Raw genomic sequence first — 19454 nt, 5'->3', positions numbered from 1 at the left:
TGATCACTGATTGGTTCCTGCTAACACAGCGTGCACATGCGCAGCTCATTCATGTCTATGTCCGCTGGCGTGCAGTCAACGGAATGTGCTGCTCCTCTCATCCGCTCACTGAACAGAGCAGACGCCGCGGGGAAGTAAGACCTCACGCTTGCAGTACTGACGATATTTGGAATTTGGAAAGTTGCTAAGGTTTGTCCAAAAAGTCGCTAGATTTGTCGCTAGCCGCTTTTTTGAAAAAATGTCGCTAAAGGGGTCTGAAAAGTCGCTAAAAATAGTGACAAAGTTGCTAAGTTGGCAACAATGCCGCTCATACACTGGAAACTCCACAGACTAGAAGAAGTTATATTTCCGTCAAAAATACACGTCAAAATAATAGCGAGATTCATAATAAAAGCTTAATGCCTGAAATGTAAAAAATTACAACAGAAATATATTATATCTGTATAGTAAGATGTAATCCTCACTGTAGATATAATAATAATACAAATTTATGATTAATGAACAATTAAAATAAAATAAAAAAATTAAGCAATATATGACAAGCAAGAGTGCTTTTGTACTGAATGAAAGCCTTGTGTGTGAAACTCACGCTTACTTCCTCATTAGACATCAGGGCATTTGCACATGATGAAATCGTACGCGTTTATGCAAACAAAATTATGCGACATCACACGAAATAACAACCTTGTACATTATGTACGACTTGTCATAAGATCATGTTGGAAGTCCTGTCAATTTATTTTACCCTTTGGATGCTTGTGTGTGCAGAGAGAGTCTTCTGTATCGTTGCTTGCATGACTGTCACTTGCGATGAAAAAAGGTTTCAAATGAAAGCTCATGAGAAAATTAACTAGGACAACTCTGGAGATTCAGACCTGGCCTTATGTAAACTGTGCTAAGGGATTACGCAATGGGGTTTCAGAAGGCCTGCAGCTCTACAGATAAAGCTGACTTTGCCAAAAACCTGGAATCTGCTGTTTTTGAGTCTCTAGAAACAAGCTGCTCAGACATTAATGACTTTTCTGATGTCATGTTGCCACTCTTTCACAAAATAAGTCACCAAATTGTAGTTTAGTTGTTAGTTCTTTGAAACATGACAAAATATTGTTACTTTCAGAACTCTTTCAGGAAATGAAAAAATTTCCATTTATTGATACTGAAGTGCAAAATTGGCTCATTCTGAACTTTAACTTACACACCTGTTTGCTATTCAGATTTTTGATCCATCCAGTTCTGTAATGTAATGAGGAGTAGATACTGTTAGTAGATCTCATGAACATTATGTGACCAGGGCAACATTTTTGCAAAACTAAATTACATGCTTACACATTGCTGCAGTTTCCCAGTGAAATGTCCAGCGATGGGCGCCAAAAGCAAGTGAAATTTCATAATCAGACGAGGATTTTAAGGTGAATGTTAGGTTTCAATGAATAAAATGTACCTTTCTAACCTAAAACTTTAGCCAAAACCTAACCAATAGTGTCCTTAAAGCAAATGAGAGGTGAATAAAACAGACATCTTTACCCTAAACCAATACCTAAACCTAACTGATAGTGTCTCAAAAGCAAATGCGACATGAAAAGCAGATTTTTCCACATAATTTTGTGTAGTTTCTATGACACTTTTGTTTCCTCTGTCTTCAAAATCAGATGAGCTAGTGCACAAGCTAGGAATATGTGTGTAACTATAGGAAACAATGGTGAAACATAGAGCGCGGCACGTAAAACTCAGTTTGCATAAATGTATTTTAGTTTAAGTAACATTCATTATATGAGACTATGTTGCACGCATGCATTGTGGCAGTTCTTAATACTCAATCTAGTTTTAAATAAACAAAACCTACCTCCCTACCCTAAACCTTAAAACTAAACCCAAATGATAGTGTCATAAAAAGCTGTGAGATGAAAAACATAATTGCTGGAGCTGCCAAGCCATTTAAATTTACTTCTATGACACTTTTGAATAGTGCATCGACTTGGGTGGTCTTCAGGACTCGTACCACAATCTTTTGTATTGCAACTGTAACATACTATTAGTTGAGCTACAGCACAATTTAATTGGATTTGAACAAACTCATAAATGTAGTTGGTTATGCAAAACAAATGTTAAAATGTATCACTGTACAAATCATGTGCTAGTAAAAGTGTTTTAATGTCTTAGATAGCACTGTGTGAGGAACAGGACAAAAAGTTTATACTAACTGATAATATGTCTTTTCCTCATGATTTGTGTGAAAGGAAATAAATGTGATTGTTGTTCAGCAGGAAACCGATGGAGTGCGTACACCAGGTAGGGAAGGAGGTATTGCCCGGGGGCAGCGGGGGCGGTATTGCACTCGCTCTATCGCACCGTTGTCACGAAAAGAGCGCTGAGCCGAAAGGTAAAGCTCTCGATCTACCGGTCAATTTTTGTTCCTACCCTCACCTATGGTCATGAAGGCTGGGTCATGACCGAAAGAACTAGGTCACGAGTACAAGCGGCCGAAATGGGCTTCCTCAGAAGGGTGGCGGGCTTCTCCCTTAGAGATAGGGTGAGGAGCTCAGTCATCCGTGAGGAGCTCGGAGTAGAGCCGCTGCTCCTTTGCGTCGAAAGGAGTCAGTTGAGGTGGTTTGGGCATCTGGTAAGGATGCCCCCTGGCCACCTCCCTAGGGAGGTGTTTCAGGCACGTCCAGCTGGCAGGAGGCCTCGGGGAAGACCCAGGATTAGGTGGAGAGATTACATCTCCACACTGGCCTGGGAACGCCTCGGGGTCCCCCAGTCAGAGCTGGTTAATGTGGCTCGGGATAGGGAAGTTTGGGGCCCCCTGCTGGAGCAGCTGCCCCCGCGACCTGACTTCAGATAACCGGTTGAAGATGGATGGATGGATGGATGTTGTTTTAGCACCTACAGTGTTCAGAGTCACAAGCAAACTGCCATGTACAATGAGCCACTTAAAAATCATCTTAAAAAATGTAGGTATAGTAAGGTGATTCTTTGACACCACAGATTAGGCTATTACCCACACCAGAAAGATGAATCAATTCAAATCTATATTGAACTGACAGCAAACCTGCAGCTCATACTGTAAGAACAGCAAAGTGTTGTATCTCATGTCACATGTGAACAGGATGTTTACGATGAAGTCTTAAAGACACAGCAGCAAAAAATTACTTGATAGATCATTACAAAACAATTGCCCATTTAATAATAGGGGTCAGAGGGAGGGTGGAAAATGGACATAAAATGAAAATAATAATAATAATAAAAAAAATAGAAAATAGATTCCTTTAAAGGTTGTTCTTTAGATCTCATAATCCAAAGCCATGATCAGTATTGCTTATATACTGTATTGTTTTTTGAATATCCAGACTGACACTCAGTCCAATGAGATAAACACACCATATAGCCAATGTATCTGTTAATCATCAGATGCCATCAAATCATCAGATTTGCAATATCACTTCATCCAGAGTGGATTAACTGATATAATCCTTCCCCCTCAACCTTTGGATGGATAGAGAACCAAACGAGAATCCTTTCTTCCCTCCCCTCTCTCTCTCTCTCTCTCTCTCTCTCTCTCTCTCTCTCTCTCTCTCTCTCTCTCTCTCTCTCTCTCTCTCTCTCTCTGGTCTCCATGGTAGTGGTACACTCTGAGAAACAGTGTAGAATTCTGCAGGAGTCAGGTTGAGAACAAGGGCAATGCAGCACGAAACACCTCAGAACTGATGTTCAGGGAACTGCATTACATCATTATTATATAACACACAGACACACGCACACAGCCAGGGGGTCTGAGCCCACACGGATGTCCCTGTGATTCCCTCTTCTTCTGCAGTGCCAGCAAATGAACTCATTAAAGCTAGCACTACTCGACTCGTGATGCATGGTAGAACAGAGCAGTGAAAATGCTAAATGAAACACAGCACACTACTAAAAACAGACACTGTGGAAGGAGTTTAATTTAAATCCCTGACCATTTTAAATAAAGAATCCAACATACCACAGTCTGATCTAAAGGCATTTTAGGATGTAATGCATAAGTAAATGCATTCCTTTCTTTTTTTATTGCTTTTCAATATGAAAATAATGGTTTTAGGATTATTAGTGGTGAAGGATTCATTTGGCCTTAGGCTGAGCTTTCTGGTAAGTTTGCAGATATTGGTTATACATATTTATTCATAGAGAATACACATAGAAACATATAAAATACATCTATCCATCTGCTTATTTGATAAGATTTGGGGGAAAGTCATTCAAGACTTCTAGCACCACTTACAGTTAAATATTCCATGTACATTTTAGCTAATAACAAACAGAAACAAAATGGTTCAAATTTCCGTCCATATAAACATACAGTTTCTAGCAACAGATCAAAACGTCGTAAAATAGACAAATCATTTTAAGGGTGATTCAAACAATTAAGAAATTATATTTTGCCTATAGAAATGTTTTATATATATATATATATATATATATATATATATATATATATATATATATATATATATATATATATATATATATATTTTTTTTTTTTTTTAAATTGAGACATTATTTCACAACAGTTACACACATTTTAGCCCCCATATGCTAATTTCTGCAATGCGAAAAAAAGGTAATTATGATATTCTTTTACTGCAACATGAAAAAGTTATATTTAAATTGTAAAGTATTTTAAATCATAGTAATTCTCTCTTGGCATTGATTTTAATTTTTGCTGATTTTAATTAAGAAAATCCTTGTACAACAGCAACTTTTTATATTGCAATACAGAAAAATATGACTGTTATGGTAGATATTCTCATTAAGGTAATATCTTATAATAAATATATCTCATAATATAAATATCTAATAGCCTACATGGGTGGCCTTCGAATATTTTCTCCAATAATGGGGGCCTTGGAGTCAAAATGGTTGAGAACCAATGTGTCTTTTTACACAGTTTGTCCAATATTCACCAAAATTGGCTCATATCATTTTTATTCAAAGCCTCACAAGCTAGAGCAATTGGATTTTTGATGTCATGCAGATTTATCCAAAGAAAATAATTGGCGAAGACAACAAACAGAAAGTGAGGACATATCTTGCATTTTTGCATTTTGACACAAATCTCACAATGCCCTAAAAATACCACATCAATTTGGTGTTAAATTAAAAAAAGATATTTGTATCATCACCTGGAGTCGCAAGTTCGAATCCAGGGTGTGCTGAGTGACTTAAATCAGGCTTCCTAAGTAACCAATTGGCCCAGTTGGTAGGGTGGGTAGAGTCACGTTGGGTTTACCTCTTCATGGTTGCTATAATGTGGTTCTCGCTCTCATTGGGGCATGTGGTGAGTTGTGCATTGATGTCGCAGATTAGCCTGAGCCTCCACACGTGCTAGGTCTCCGCGGTAACGCCCTAAACAAGCCACGTGATAAGATGTGTGGATTGACGGTCTCAGGCACGGAGGCAACTGAGATTCGTCCTCCGCTACCCGAATTGAGGCAAGTTTCTATGCCACCACGAGGACTTAGATCGCATTGGGAATTGGGCATTCCAAATTGGGGAGAAGGTATTTGTGAACATTATGATGCTGATTACTAGATGATGGTACTATCTACTCATAGCCTTTAAACTACTTTTTCTAAAACCCAAACAAACCAACTCAACCTTAGACATGTTATTGTTTAGGCCTTTGTTACTGTTGAAAACTTCTTCCTGGGCAACCTTGATACAGACACTATACAGAAAATCACTTGGAGACAGATGAAAGCAGTCAGCAGCCAGCCCATGATCAATCAACTTGGTTCTTGTTTCTAATCAAATCACAGAGCTTAGACTGAGCCTACGTTTGAACAGTTTTGATGTGCTAAGAATCAAGTGGGTGTCCTTTTAAATCTCATATTGCAAATAACCACAGAGTAAAATGTAACATTTTATTATGGCTTTAGTATTTTTTAAAAGAACTGACACATGCTGACATCTTTAATACTTGGAAAGACGTAATCCTCAAAAAAGGTCATTATCTTCAGCTTCACCTTTACTTGCATGCTGTTCAGCAATGACTGGAAGGTTGAGTCTACATATTTTATTATCTCAGCTGTAATATGTTCAATGGAGGTAGAGGCTTCAAAGAGTGGCAGGTCGGGTGCTCACAGTGTGAGGAAACAGATCCTCCTCTCTTTCTCTCTGCTCTTTTTGTCCATATGGTCCCAAGCTGAGATGCTGATTGGACCAAAAGGTCACTACTGCAGCTAATCTGCCCTGATGTTTCTGTACAGACAAGCACTGAGAGGAATTTCGTTTTAAAGGAATACATTAGCCCAAAATGAGATTTCTAAAATTTTTAAGAATATTCACACAGCTCTTTTCCATATAACAACAGTTCATAGGGACCACAGCTGTTAAGCTTCCAAAAACACACAAGTAGTTCACATGACACACACACACACACACACTAAATTCAGAGTCTTCTGATGCCATTCGATAGCATCGTGCGAGGAACAGACTAAAATGTAGGTTATTATTTCCCAGACATACAAACTTTACTCTCCAACCTCCATATTCGACCTGGTGTGTTGCACTTGCTAACACGAAAAACGCGAACAATTCCATTTTGGCATTAGTGACATCAAACTGACCATTTGATATGTGACCATTTGTTTGAATTTGAACAATCACAAATACGATTTTAAAGTTTTGGCTCATGAAAATATTATCTGTGCATAAAAAGTTACTGTCATGTTCATTGTTGTCCTTTGTTCTTTTGTGTACTTTTATTTTGAAAATTCCTGTTCAGGTCCTAGTTTTGTCACATCCTGTTTTCCCTCCATGTTTTGTATCTGGGTTTTATTGGTTCATTGTTTGATTACCTTGATTCAGTTCTTGTATGTCATTGGTTTTAGTTAATTATCTTGTTATCCTGTTTCAGAGTTCTGTTTGTTGATTGGCCTTGTTACCCTTGTCCTTGTGTATTTAAACCCTGTTTGTTCCTTCATTCCCTTGTCGGTCGTTGATGTTGATGTTGATGTTGATGTTGTTTCCCCTCGTGGATATTTCTTTGTTCCTGTTTGTTTGCCCTCACTTTGATTTTATAATAAAGAACCTGCTTTTGGATCCGCACCTCCTCGTCTGCCTTCACTCCTACATTCGTTACAGAACGACGACCACACTATGGATCCAGCGGTCCAGCAAGCGAACTACCAGCTGCTTTGCCTAAAGCAAGAGGACCGACCGATGGAGGACCACATCCGTGACTTCCTTGAGCTGGCAAACATCTCCGACTTCCCGGACTCGGCCTTGGTGGTTTTCTTCTGGGGTAACCTGAACCCCTCACTGAAGGAGCGGTTGCCACCGGCGACACGCGGCTGGATGCTCTCTGATTTTGTGGCGGAGACGCTGCTGGTATGCGGATCGCCACTTACTGTGGATGTTGTGGATGAGGATCCTGCCTCCCCTCCCACGGCGGTGACTCTCCAGTCGTCCCTAGCTCTCCCTGTCACGCCAGCCCCTACGGTCAGTGTGCAAACCCCCACGCCTGTTGCCGTCATCGAGCCTGCACGGTCCACTTCGTCTGCCCGGAGGAGGGTGAGAAGACTGGCTTCTGCCTCCCGGTTCGGCGCCTGCCCCGGTCCATGGCGAGCCAGAGCCCCGCGATGTCACGGTGAGCGAGCCAGAGCCCCCGCATGTCACGGTGAGCGAGCCAGAGCCCCCGCATGTCACGGTGAGCGATCCTGAGTCCTCGTCAGCCACGGTCAGCGAACCCAAGCCAACGCATGCCTCGGTCACCCAGCCAGTACCTGTCGCCTCAGAAGTCAGTGAGCCAGCGCCTGTAGCCTCGACCGTCCCAGAGCCCAGCGCCTGTAGCCTCGACCGTCCCAGAGCCCAGCGCCTGTAGCCTCGACCGTCCCAGAGCCAGCGCCTCCCGAGCCTTCCAGGGCTGCTCCTCCCAAGTCTCGAGTCTTCCGGGACTCCTCCTCCCGAGCCTTCCAGGGCTCCGCCTCCCAAGTCTCGAGTCTTCCAGGGCTCTGCCACTCGAGCCTCCCAGGGCTCCCTCCCTCGAGTCTTCTAGGGCTCCTCCTCCCGAGCTTTCCAGAGCCCCGCCTTCCGAGCTTTCCAGAGCCCCGCCTTCCGAGCTTTCCAGAGCCCCGCCTTCCGAGCTTTCCAGAGCCCCGCCTCCGAGCTTTCCAGAGCTTTCCACGGCTCCGCCTCCACGGCTCCACCTTCCTCGGCTCCACCTCCGAAGCCTTCCAGCTCACCGCCTGAAGAACCTCCTATGGCGCCACCTCCCTCGGCTCCGCCTCCTAAGCCCCCCACGGTCCTGCCTACGCCTCCTTCGACGCAGCCACCCAAGTCCTCCTTGGCTCCGCCTCACGCGGCTCCACCGGTCCCTATCTGGCGGCCACCACCCAGGTCCCCCAAACCTACCCACATCCCATGGTCAACCCCCAGGCCTCCTGAACCTATCCTTGCCCTGTGGCCCGCTCCCAGGCCCCCTGAGCCCGTCCTTGCTCTGAGGCCAGCTCCCAGACCTCCTGAACCGGTCCTTGCCCCATGGCCATCTCCTAGGCCACCTAGATCGGCCTCTATCCTGTGGCCTCCTAGGCCCCCTGAGCCGGCCCTTGCCTTATGGCCAGCCCCCGGGCCATCTAAACCTGTTCCCATCCTGTGGCCGCCTCCCAGGCCCCCTGACCCTATTCCTGTCCAGTGGCCTCCTCCCCGGTCCCCCAGACCTATCCTTGCCCGGTCGATACCTCCCTGGCCCCCTAACCCTGTCCCTTTGTGCCCCCCCGGGGCTGCCTAATGGGCCCCGTGGACTCTCATCTCCATTTGTGCCCCCGTGGACTGTCTCATTTCCCCCTTGGACTTCATGCCTGCCCTCTGTGCCCCCCTGGTCTGTCTGTCTGCCCATGTGCCCACTTGGACTGTCTGTTTGCCCCTGATGCCCTTATGTTGTTTTTTGTTTCAGGATCGTCTGGAATCCGATCCTTTTGAGGGGGGATTCTGTCATGTTCATTGTCCTTTGTTCTTTTGTGTACTTTTATTTTGAAAATTCCTGTTCAGTTCCTAGTTTTGTCACATCCTGTTTTCCCTCCATGTTTTGTATCTGGGTTTTATTGGTTCATTGATTACCTTGATTCAGTTCTTGTTTGTCATTGGTTTTAGTTAATTATCTTGTTATCCTGTTTCAGAGTTCTGTTTGTTGATTGGCCTTGTTACCCTTGTCCTTGTGTATTTAAACCCTGTTTGTTCCTTCATTCCCTTGTTGGTCGTTGAATGTTGTACGTGAATGTTATGGTTGTTTCTCCTGCCTGTGGATGTTTTTCATGTTCATGTTGTTTTCCCTCGTGGATATTTCTTTGTTCCTGTTTGTTTGTCCTCACTTTGATTTATAATAAAGAACCTGCTTTTGGATCCGCACCTCCTCGTCTGCCTTCACGCCTACATTCGTTACAGTTACATTTCATTCTGTTCCTCACACAAAGCTATTGTATAGCTTCAGGAGATATGAAATATAGATATGAACTATAGTGGGTCACTACTTCTATAGTACTTTTATACTGTTTTTTTTTTTTGACAACCAGTCACTACGAACCTCTTAGCAAACTATTCCTTCAAGGCCTTGTTGTCTTAATTTATGCATCACTAAATGTGATTGTGCAGTTGATTTTTGTAAAAGAGTTGTTCTTGGGATTCTGTAAAGTTTTTAAAGTGATGGTTTACTCAAATTAAACGTTTAAAGTTTTTTAACAAGATATTGAAATGTATGTTATAATGAAAGAAAATAATTATTGCATTAAAATAACCTTTATCATAAAATATTTTCTTTCTATCTTATACTAAGCATTTTGTCATGTCCCTGAGGAACTTCACTGAATTCATACATAGTAAATAATGAATAAAATGTGCAGACTGTCTATAATGTTTGTCTGTAACAATGCTGGCGATGAAGACGATGTAGAAACCCAAGTGCAGTTTATTTACAAAACATGATTATGCAAAAACTCTAACTATAGCAGTGAACTAACAAAAACTTGAAGTTGACAAGACTTGACTATACACTTGACACAAACCTGACTTAACGGAAACTAGACTTGGCTTGGTACAAAACAACACAGTTACATTAACAATACTTGACAAGGGACAATGGCAGACATGAGGGATTAAATACATGACATGGGGAAACATAAACCAATGATAAAACAAAACTCTAAACAAGATAATCAAACAATAAAGCAATGAAAACAAGACACATGAAAAACAGGACATCACATGACATGAACAGTAACTAAACTTTTCAAAATAAAAGACATGGAATCAAGACATGAACAAAATCACATCTAAACATTACATTTATTTGTGTTCCTTTGTGAAGAAGTTTTACCAACAAAACAAAATTGCATGATTGTTTATAAAAGAATAAATAAATATTAAAAAAAAACACAGTGATGTGAACAGACCTTAGCAGGAACATGGGCAGAAGGATGAAAAAGGGCACAGATTTTTTTATTTAGTTTTTAATAGTAGTAATTATATATACTCAACTAATTTATTTTCTTTTTGAGCATTTTTATTGTATTATATACTGTAACTAGTTTTGTTTTTCCTTCATCACATAGCCTATTCTGTTATATTTCTCACATAAAGCACCATAGTACTGTACTACACTTATTTATTTATTTTCAAACATGGTCTGTGATAACCAGATGTTTATGATCATATTATGTGTCATTGTAAAACCATGGATTTTTTTAAAGTACCTTGGAGTTCCATGAAGGTCTCATTAATGAATATAATCATCATCATTCAGTGGTAATACCCTGGTAACGGCACAGTGTCTTTTTTTATAGGGCTGTAATGTTTTTCTTGTCTCATCACTCTTTTCAATTTCTCTCACATCTCTGCTCCCTCACTTTATATAATTGACACTTCTTATATTACGTTCTCTTAATTACTTTTAATATTCATATAATGTTATTTTACTGTATTCTGTCATTTATATTTATAAATACAATATATAGGACCTTACAGCAATAATATGGCAGAACCATGGTACAATAGATGGTACCATGGTTTTGAATGGTTATCATGGTAGACTGCATGTCCAAAAAATAGTAATATACTTTTTTCTGAAAGTGATTAGTCTAATGGTTCATTAGTTTCAACAAAAACAAAACTGGCTTTGGCTGAACCACACAGCTCCTTCAGTTAATGGCAATATTCTATAAAACACTAATTTAATTTCTATCACTGAAAATGACGTGACCGCTCCCACTATAATTAATACATCTGTCTACACTGCTTGTCGGAAATGTGGTAGCAATCAAGTATTATTCTTTTGATGAACTTACATCAGGTGGAGTGGACTTTTTCTCTGACCTGGTACTCATCTGGGGTGTACAGCACTTGGATGTTCCAGACCGAACTCCAAACTGTATTTTTACTCCCTTGAAGGGCTGTGGGAGGGGACGCTACTTAAAAGCTTGTTCAAAACGAAAGTGAGAAAATGCATCTTTTCTCGAAGGGCCCTTCCACAAGACTGTTTGCAAAGGGTAAACAAACTGGAATGCCATGTTGCCATCAGAGTACCCACTTCAAGGGCTCTGCACTTCACAGCGAGTTTAGGGAGGATCACTTGTGATTGGAAGACTTGTGATAAGGAGACTTGTGACACTTGTGATAAGGAGTGGTGGTGGCATAGTGGGCTAAAGCATATAACTGTTAATCAGAAGGTTGCTGGTTCGATCCCCACAACCACCACCATTGTGTCCTTGAGCAAGGCACTTAACTCCAGGTTGCTCTGGGGGGATTGTCCCAGTAATAAGAGCACTGAAAGTCGCTTTGGATAAAAGTGTCTGCCAAATGCATAAATGTAAATGTAAGACTCCCCCGATCTGCTGTAGTGTGCGCTCTTTCAGGCACCTCCGTTTAATTTTCATTAACGCCCACGATTTACAAACAAAGCTCATTATAACACATATTAATGTTATTGTGAGATTATTACGAGATTTTAATTTTGTTTTATTTAACTGTTTTAATTTAATTATTAAAACGTTCTCCCTTTTTCTGGATGACCAAAAGGACACCTTTAGATTTGTGAACGAAAGGATCTTGTGGCCCTGCTGCCCCCGTTCTGTGCACGTCACAGATTAAAAACAGGCTTTAAAGATTTGTCTCTTGGTCTGAACTCAATCATGTCACACCAAACATTTTCAGCCCATAAAAATGTTTGGTCCCACCAATATGTGACATTACTAACCAGAAGTGACATCATAATCTTTCTTCAACAGCGTGGTGCAGAAATTGATAAGAAATATAATAATTTGTATTATTGTGTGATATATTCAGATGGGTATTGTCAAGCTCAACAACTCAACCCTGTCACATAAAATTAAAATATTAACTCAATACTTTTTTAAATGATATTTATTCCATAAATATATTTATAAATATAATGTATTAATTTAATGTATGCTTTGTGGCCTTATGTCCTACATTACATGAGGAACAGTGGCCTTTTTGAGCAAAAAACAACTCTGCCACACACAACACTGTCACATTTCTTCACTGTCGATCTGTGATGGGTTATTCACTATATTTATGAGCAAAATATGGAATAGTGCATATATTATACATGACAAATTCTCTATATTAACTTGAATAAAAGTGTGCTAAAAATATGTGGGTGCAAGTAGCCAAGTGATGGGAGAGTTGTGAGGGGGTTGAGACGAGTGTGACAATATTAGATAGTTAAAATGGGACCACAATTAAACATAAATGGATTGTTTGCTGAGCTCAGCCTGGAATGTTGAGGGCTACCATTAATAAGTTGAGGTTTTAGTTGAAAATCTGAATCTAAATTCCACAGGCACACAGTTTTATAGCTTAATCACAAAAACATTTTGTAGTCTTAAATTGGTATCAGGAACACGTGAACAGTAGTAGGTAGATGTTTATTTTATAACCAGTATGTGTAGAATCATTTTCAAACTACTTCCATCATGTACGTAACAGGGTTGAGAACAAATTTTATAAAGAAAATTATAAAAGAGCTTTGATGTCTGTGTAGGGAAAATATGTGAAAATATGTATGTCCCTAGTATTATGGATTATTCAGACAATTAATCAAATGTAGTTTAGATGGATGGATAGGATGGATGGATGGATGGATGGATGGATGGATGGATGGATGGATGGATGGATGGATGGGTGGGTGGGTGGGTGGAACTGATAGAAAATTCCAAGCTGAAATATTACCAAATCCCAAGAATGACCCAAAAACATTTACAAAAGTTAGCAAGTCTGCTTGTTCTGAAAGAGTGCAGCAGGGATGGACAGCAATTTAAGGCTTAAAATTGACATTGATGATATTTTTAGGAATGTAGTTTATAATGGTGTGATTTCTGGACTCTGAGTGCTATTAACTACTGTATGTGAACTTTGACCTTAGTCGCTAGCACAGTTCTGCATAGCACAGTTCTGCTTTAGAAAATAAATTGAGTGTCTACACATAGATTGAGCACAGTCCTGGGTTAAAATTCAAGATAAATTATGTTTCTTAGCTCAAAATCCTAATGTGGTATGGGGCTTTGCTTAAACTGTGACCAGGATTCCAGCACTGATTCGATTATCCCTTTTACCATAACTGATAGCTGGTGTGTGGTGCGTGTACTGGTGTACTATGGCTGCCGTCACGTCATCCAGGTGGATGCTGCACAAGTGGTGGTTGAGGAGAGTCCCCTGTTCACTGTATAAAGCACTTTGAGTGTAGTGTCAGAAAAGCGCAATATAAATGTATCATTCATTCATAAGCATTTGGACCCTGTTGGGATGGTAAATCTGGCAAATCGTGTGCCCTGCAAGAGTGGTAAATCTGACAGGTTACTGTATTGTGGCTCTTTCACAAGGCTAAATTATGGTGCTCTGCACCCTGCTGCTGCTCTCATCTTTAAATCTGTGCCTTAGAAAATGCCATAAATCTCAATACAAAATGATTACATAATTGCTACTGTGATGCAGCCATAAAAGCCATGGTATGATTTCGTGCCAGGAGTCAGAACACATCAGATCAGTGTCTAGGAGCAACATCTACTATAGCCATTATCCCCTGTGTTCCACACATATCAGTGCATGACATAAGTCATTTATGGATTCTCTGGAGAAGGTGTGTCAAAATGCAGTATGTTTTTCTTCAAGCAAACAGTGACTAATACCTGCTCTCGTGGTGAATAATAAGTAACGATGACAGAATAAATGCTGTTGTCATGGGAACAAATTCTGATTATTTCAGTCCAGCCTCCAGCCCCTATGCAGATGTCAGCTGCAGTTGTAAAGGTGAAGCTTACACTAAATCTCAAATGTAAAAGGCTGGTATGACGTCAAATAAGACTCAAAAGAGTTATATTTTTGAATACATCCCAGTCAGTGCTTAGAAGGAAAGTTATGATGCACTAATCCTTCCAAAGTATTTTAGTTGCACATAAACCTCATGATCTGTTGAGATAGACTTTGCTGTCTTAATGTTTGTTATCCCACAGGCACCAGTGATGTACATGAATGAATTATAACAGTAAAATATAAAAATGTACCATTTATTTTTTTCCCAAAATTATTTTAATGTATTCATCTGACTGAATCAAAAGCCAACAGACATTAATTATTAAAGATTTAAACCTCTGTTATATCACAAAGTGGAGATGCACTATTCAGAAATGTGGCCGTTATCCATTATAGTAACATTGTTTCTGTTTGGGGTCAATTTGATATTAGCAAAAACACTTTGTATAAAATGTATTCATGTTTTACATTAGGGATCTCTGAGACCCCAAACAGAAGTGATGTCAAATTTTACATGAAGGACGTTTGCATATGTTATTAAGTTAAAGGAATATACCGGGTTAAATACAAGTTAAGCCCACCAGCATTTGTGACAATGTTGATTACCACAAAAAAATTATTTCGACTTGTCCCTCGTTTTATTTCAAAAAAGCAAAAATCAAGGTTACAGTGAGGCACTTACAATGGTAGTGAATGGGCCAATCACTGGTGGGTTTAAAGGCAGAAATGTGAAGCTTATAATTGTATAAAAGCACTTGCATTTAATTTTTTTTAATCAAATGTTTCTGTTAAAACTCAAGTATTATTTGAGCTGTAAAGTTGTTTAAATTGTCATTTTTACTGTTATTTTTGGGTTTAGGGTTTGTTGACATTACATCGTCAAGGCAACGAAGTTGTAAAATTGGCTATAACTTTACACAGAAAAGTAAGCAATTTTATCACATTAAAATCATGTTAACACATATTGTTTATGTCTTGTGGCTATACTTTTGAAACAATAAGTATTTTAATGTTCAAAAAATGCCCCAATTCACTTCCATTGTAAGTGTCTAACTGTAACCTAGATTTTAGCTTTTTTTAAAGAAAAGGACAGATGAGTCATAATACCATAATGTTTATGGTAATTAACATTATGCCACAAATGCTGTCGATTAGGCTTAAATTGTATTGAACTCTGAAAATTCCTGTAATGTTTTGTTTAGAATCAGTTCCCATATGATTAGGAAAAGGCATTAAGTATCAATCTTCTGTATGATTTTTCAGCTATGAAAAGAATATTCCGGGTTCAATACAAGTTAAGCTCAATCTACTTAATTTGTGCATAATGTTGATTACCACAAAACTTTTATTTCAACTTGTCCCTCCTTTTATTTAAAAAAATTAAAATAAATAAATAAATCTGGGCTCCTATGAGGCACTTACAATGGAATTGAATGGGGCCAATTGTTTTAAAAGTATAGCCACAAAATATAAACAATAAGTGTGTTTACATGATTTTAGAGCAATAATATTGCTTACTAACCTTTTCAGAGAAAAGTTAAATCCATCCTTACAACTTTGTTGCCACGACAACATAACATGACAGCTAAAAATGTAAGCGCAGCATAGTTCTAGCGGGAAGACTAGCAGCTGTACATCATCGCACCATTAGCTGGGTAATTCCCAGCCAATCACATATAAGCCATTGCTTTATAAGTCTACTCACAATCTATCACATTGCTGTTTCAGTGTGCTAACGCGGCAACCTCCACCACCACACCACCACCAGTTGAGTCCCGTCCTGCAGGGGGGTAGGCTCCTCACCCCTGCCTCCTATCTCCGGCAGGATATGACAGTTCCGAGTAATACAACTACGCCAAAGAGAGACGTTACTTTTCTGTTTTATATTCATCAAATAAATGTCATCTTCAATTTCACTCAAGTCTGCGAGTCTTCCTGATAGAACAGGTATTTACTCAACTTTGTCACTCAAATAATACACAAGTTTTAACAGAAGAATGAACTGGCCCCATTCACATCCATTGTAAATGCCTCAATGTAGCCTTGATTTTTGCTTCTTTTTTATTTTATTTTTGTTTAAAGAAAAGCAGGGAGGAATCGAAGCTATTTTTTTATTATTTTTTTGTGGTAATCAACATTATGCCACAAATGCTTTTGATTATGCTTAACTTGTATTGAACCCGAACTATTCCTTTAAAAGTTCCTTGAGGTCTCTCAGACCCCAAAAATAAGATGTATGTACTGTACAGGCAGGGCACCAGGGATTCTGGGCTCCTGAATATACAGTATATTGCTCTGGGCCCCTTACCTGTTAAAATGTTACGAATATGTTGTAGGCCCCACTGGACCTTTGGGCCCCTAGAAACGCTACCTCCTTTTACCCCACTAGCTACATCCCTGTGTACAGGGCTAAGCCAGATATTAATGCATAATAATCACCATTATGCTGGAACTGCTGAGATTTAAATCATAATGCCACAAACTATATTCTCCCAATACCTTTGTGATTCAAATGCATTTCAAGCAGCCTACCTTTTTTGAACTGCTCCAGCATTGCATCCAGCTTGGTGTCATTAAAGACACAGTGCAGGGGGTGCTTGTAGAACTGAGTGATGGTTTTTAATGGGGTGCAGTCATCCGGATCAACGAAGGCCAGATCTTTGACAAACAGAATATCGACAATATTGGACCTTTCATTCTCAAACACAGGTATGCGTGTGTATCCACTCTGCATCACATCTGACATTGTGTTGAAGTCTAGTATGGCATCCGAGGCCAGCATGAAGCAGTCGTTTAAAGGGGTCAGAACATCTTCCACTGTTTTGGTCCTGAGTTCCAGAGCTCCCTGTATGATGTTCAGTTCTTCTTTAACCAGGTCATGATATGGGTCAGTAACTCGCAGCATGGCAAGTAACTTCTCACGGGTGTAGAAGTTACTGATTTCCTGGTGCAGCATATTGTCTAGTAATTTACTAATGGGATATGTAATGGGGAAAGTGATCAGCATCAAAATCTTGGTCAGCCATACAGTCTTGGATGCAATAGCAAGCCCATGTCTGGATGCAACGGAATGTGGGAGGATCTCTCCGATGAAGAAGATGAGAAAAGTGCACGCCGCAGTTGCGACAGGCGTCAGCCCGAGGATTTGGCACATCCACACAACAAGGAAAGTGTTGGTGAGCACGTTGCAAAGAACTAAGGTGCACAGGACATAGTTTCCATGCTTGCGCACGGACTCGATCTTGTGAGCATACTTTTGCTCTTTCTCGGTGCCGCTGTTCTGCAGCACTTTGAGTTCCACCGGGTCCAGCGCGAGCATGCTGATCACCAGCCCGCTGAAGAGCGCGGACAACGCGAGCAGCAGCACCGACAGACCCGCCTGCAACCATCCGTCCGTATGCGGCCGCCGCTCCACCACCGCCAGCAAGAAGTCTCGCGTTCTATATTGCTCCCACTTGACCCCATCAAAGGCGCACATGGAATAATATTTGATTTTCTCTCCTCTGCGGAGGTCTTTGGCGAGCAGCTCCACCAGGATGGAGTTTTGGCTGGAGGCGGACTTGAAAGACCCGAGCAGTTCTATATCCGAACTCCTGGCGCTCTCTTCCACGCACAAGTTCCCTTTGGGATGCACCTGTCCCTCTCTGCCCGACTCCGGTTCCTCTATGAACGCGATCCACGGTGCGGCTGTGGCGCTACTGACAGTTCGGTTAAGCCTCTGCGGGGTTGCTGCATAGTACACCCGCAACATGAACCGCGTCCCCTCGGTCGCTTTCAACAGCCCGTCCTGTACGGACAGATCTCCACTCGTGTCCTCCGGTCGGAAGCCTAGCAGTCCGTGGGTCGGTGTGAGCAAAGTGGAGAGGATCAGGAGAACTAGCGGCAGAATGCATGGCCCAGGGATGCGGTGCGGGAGGACAGCATCCGCAGCATCCGCAGCCATGATGCTGAGTGGGTTGTAGAAGGACATTGGCGAGCTGGATCACGTGGCGATTACACACGCATACACACCCACACGGACACACACTTCACTCTGTTTGACGACTCAATGTAACAGCTGGAGTCTTGTGTAAATAAATGTGACACTGCAATGACGTCATGACGCTTTGCAGAAGGAAATGATGAAGCTGTAATACCGTAAGCAGCTGCACAGTACTGACCGAAATCCACAGCCAGAAAAAAAGTACTTAGATTTCATTATACCATTCTAAAACAAGGCTTTCTAAATCAAATTTACATAATCTGCTATAAGTTTTATCTTAATTTGTTTAAGTTGCTTTTTCTGTTAATTAAATTCAATGCATTACATAACAAAACACAAACCAAGTGGCATCTGCAAGCAAATATGCCTATTCGTTGTACTTTCTCAAAACTAAAATTTCTTACTACTTTTTGCAAATAGATTTGTCCAACTGGCCCCAACGTTTGACTCTCATACACCCTTTTTTAGTGCATGTACAGTACAATGGTACATTTACCATTTACATAAAAGTGATCCATACGACTCCAGTGGTTAAATACATGTTGTCAGAAGCGATATGATAGGTGTGGGTGAGAAACAAATCAATATTTAAGTCCTTTTTTACCATAAATCTACACTTTCACATTCTTCTTTTGCTTTTGAAAATTCACATTTATAGTGAATATGACTAAAAATGTTTGTGTTCTGCAGAAGAATGAAAGTCATACACATCTGGGATGGCATGAGGGTGAGGAAATTATAATTTGATTGCATATTGATGAAGCAACTTATTAATTTGTGTAAAAATTATGAATAATGGAAAGTTGTTTTGATTAAATGTGTGTGTATATATATATATATATATATATATATATATATATATATATATATATATATATATATATATATACACATACACACACAACTACAGAAGTAACCCTCCCAACCCTGAAAAAATATGATTGTGTCTGGCATGTAAAATGACTAGAAAAAGCATTTTATCTTAGTGTACAGTTGAAAATTTATTTATATTTCTTCTGTTCCAAACTTACTTCAAAACTTACTTCTCTGTCTGCTCGTATGAATGTAACACATTATAAGAAAGTGTTTCACCGCTGTTCAAATGCACTTTGGATCGCATCATTTTTATGTATAAATGTTTTCCATCTGAAAGGACTAAATATTAAATGAAACA

General features: G+C 40.3%; 1 protein-coding gene across 1 annotated transcript in view; it reads right to left on the bottom strand.

Moving 5' to 3' along the window:
• LOC127618251 (metal transporter CNNM1-like) overlaps window positions 1–18284 on the bottom strand; it is a 36109-nt gene extending 17825 nt beyond the window's left edge. The window contains exon 1 of the mRNA XM_052090610.1: window positions 16831–18284. Coding sequence (XP_051946570.1) covers window positions 16831–18268 — 1438 coding nt within the window. The 5' untranslated portion in view covers window positions 18269–18284. The remainder of the gene's footprint in view (window positions 1–16830) is intronic.
• Between the last annotated feature and the right edge of the window lie 1170 nt (window positions 18285–19454).

This window comes from Xyrauchen texanus, chromosome 24, assembly GCF_025860055.1.
Source record: "Xyrauchen texanus isolate HMW12.3.18 chromosome 24, RBS_HiC_50CHRs, whole genome shotgun sequence".
In the NCBI taxonomy this organism is placed as follows: Eukaryota; Metazoa; Chordata; class Actinopteri; order Cypriniformes; family Catostomidae; genus Xyrauchen; species Xyrauchen texanus.
The sequence above is the reverse complement of the archived record's forward strand: the minus strand, read 5'-3'. Positions and strand labels throughout refer to the sequence as shown.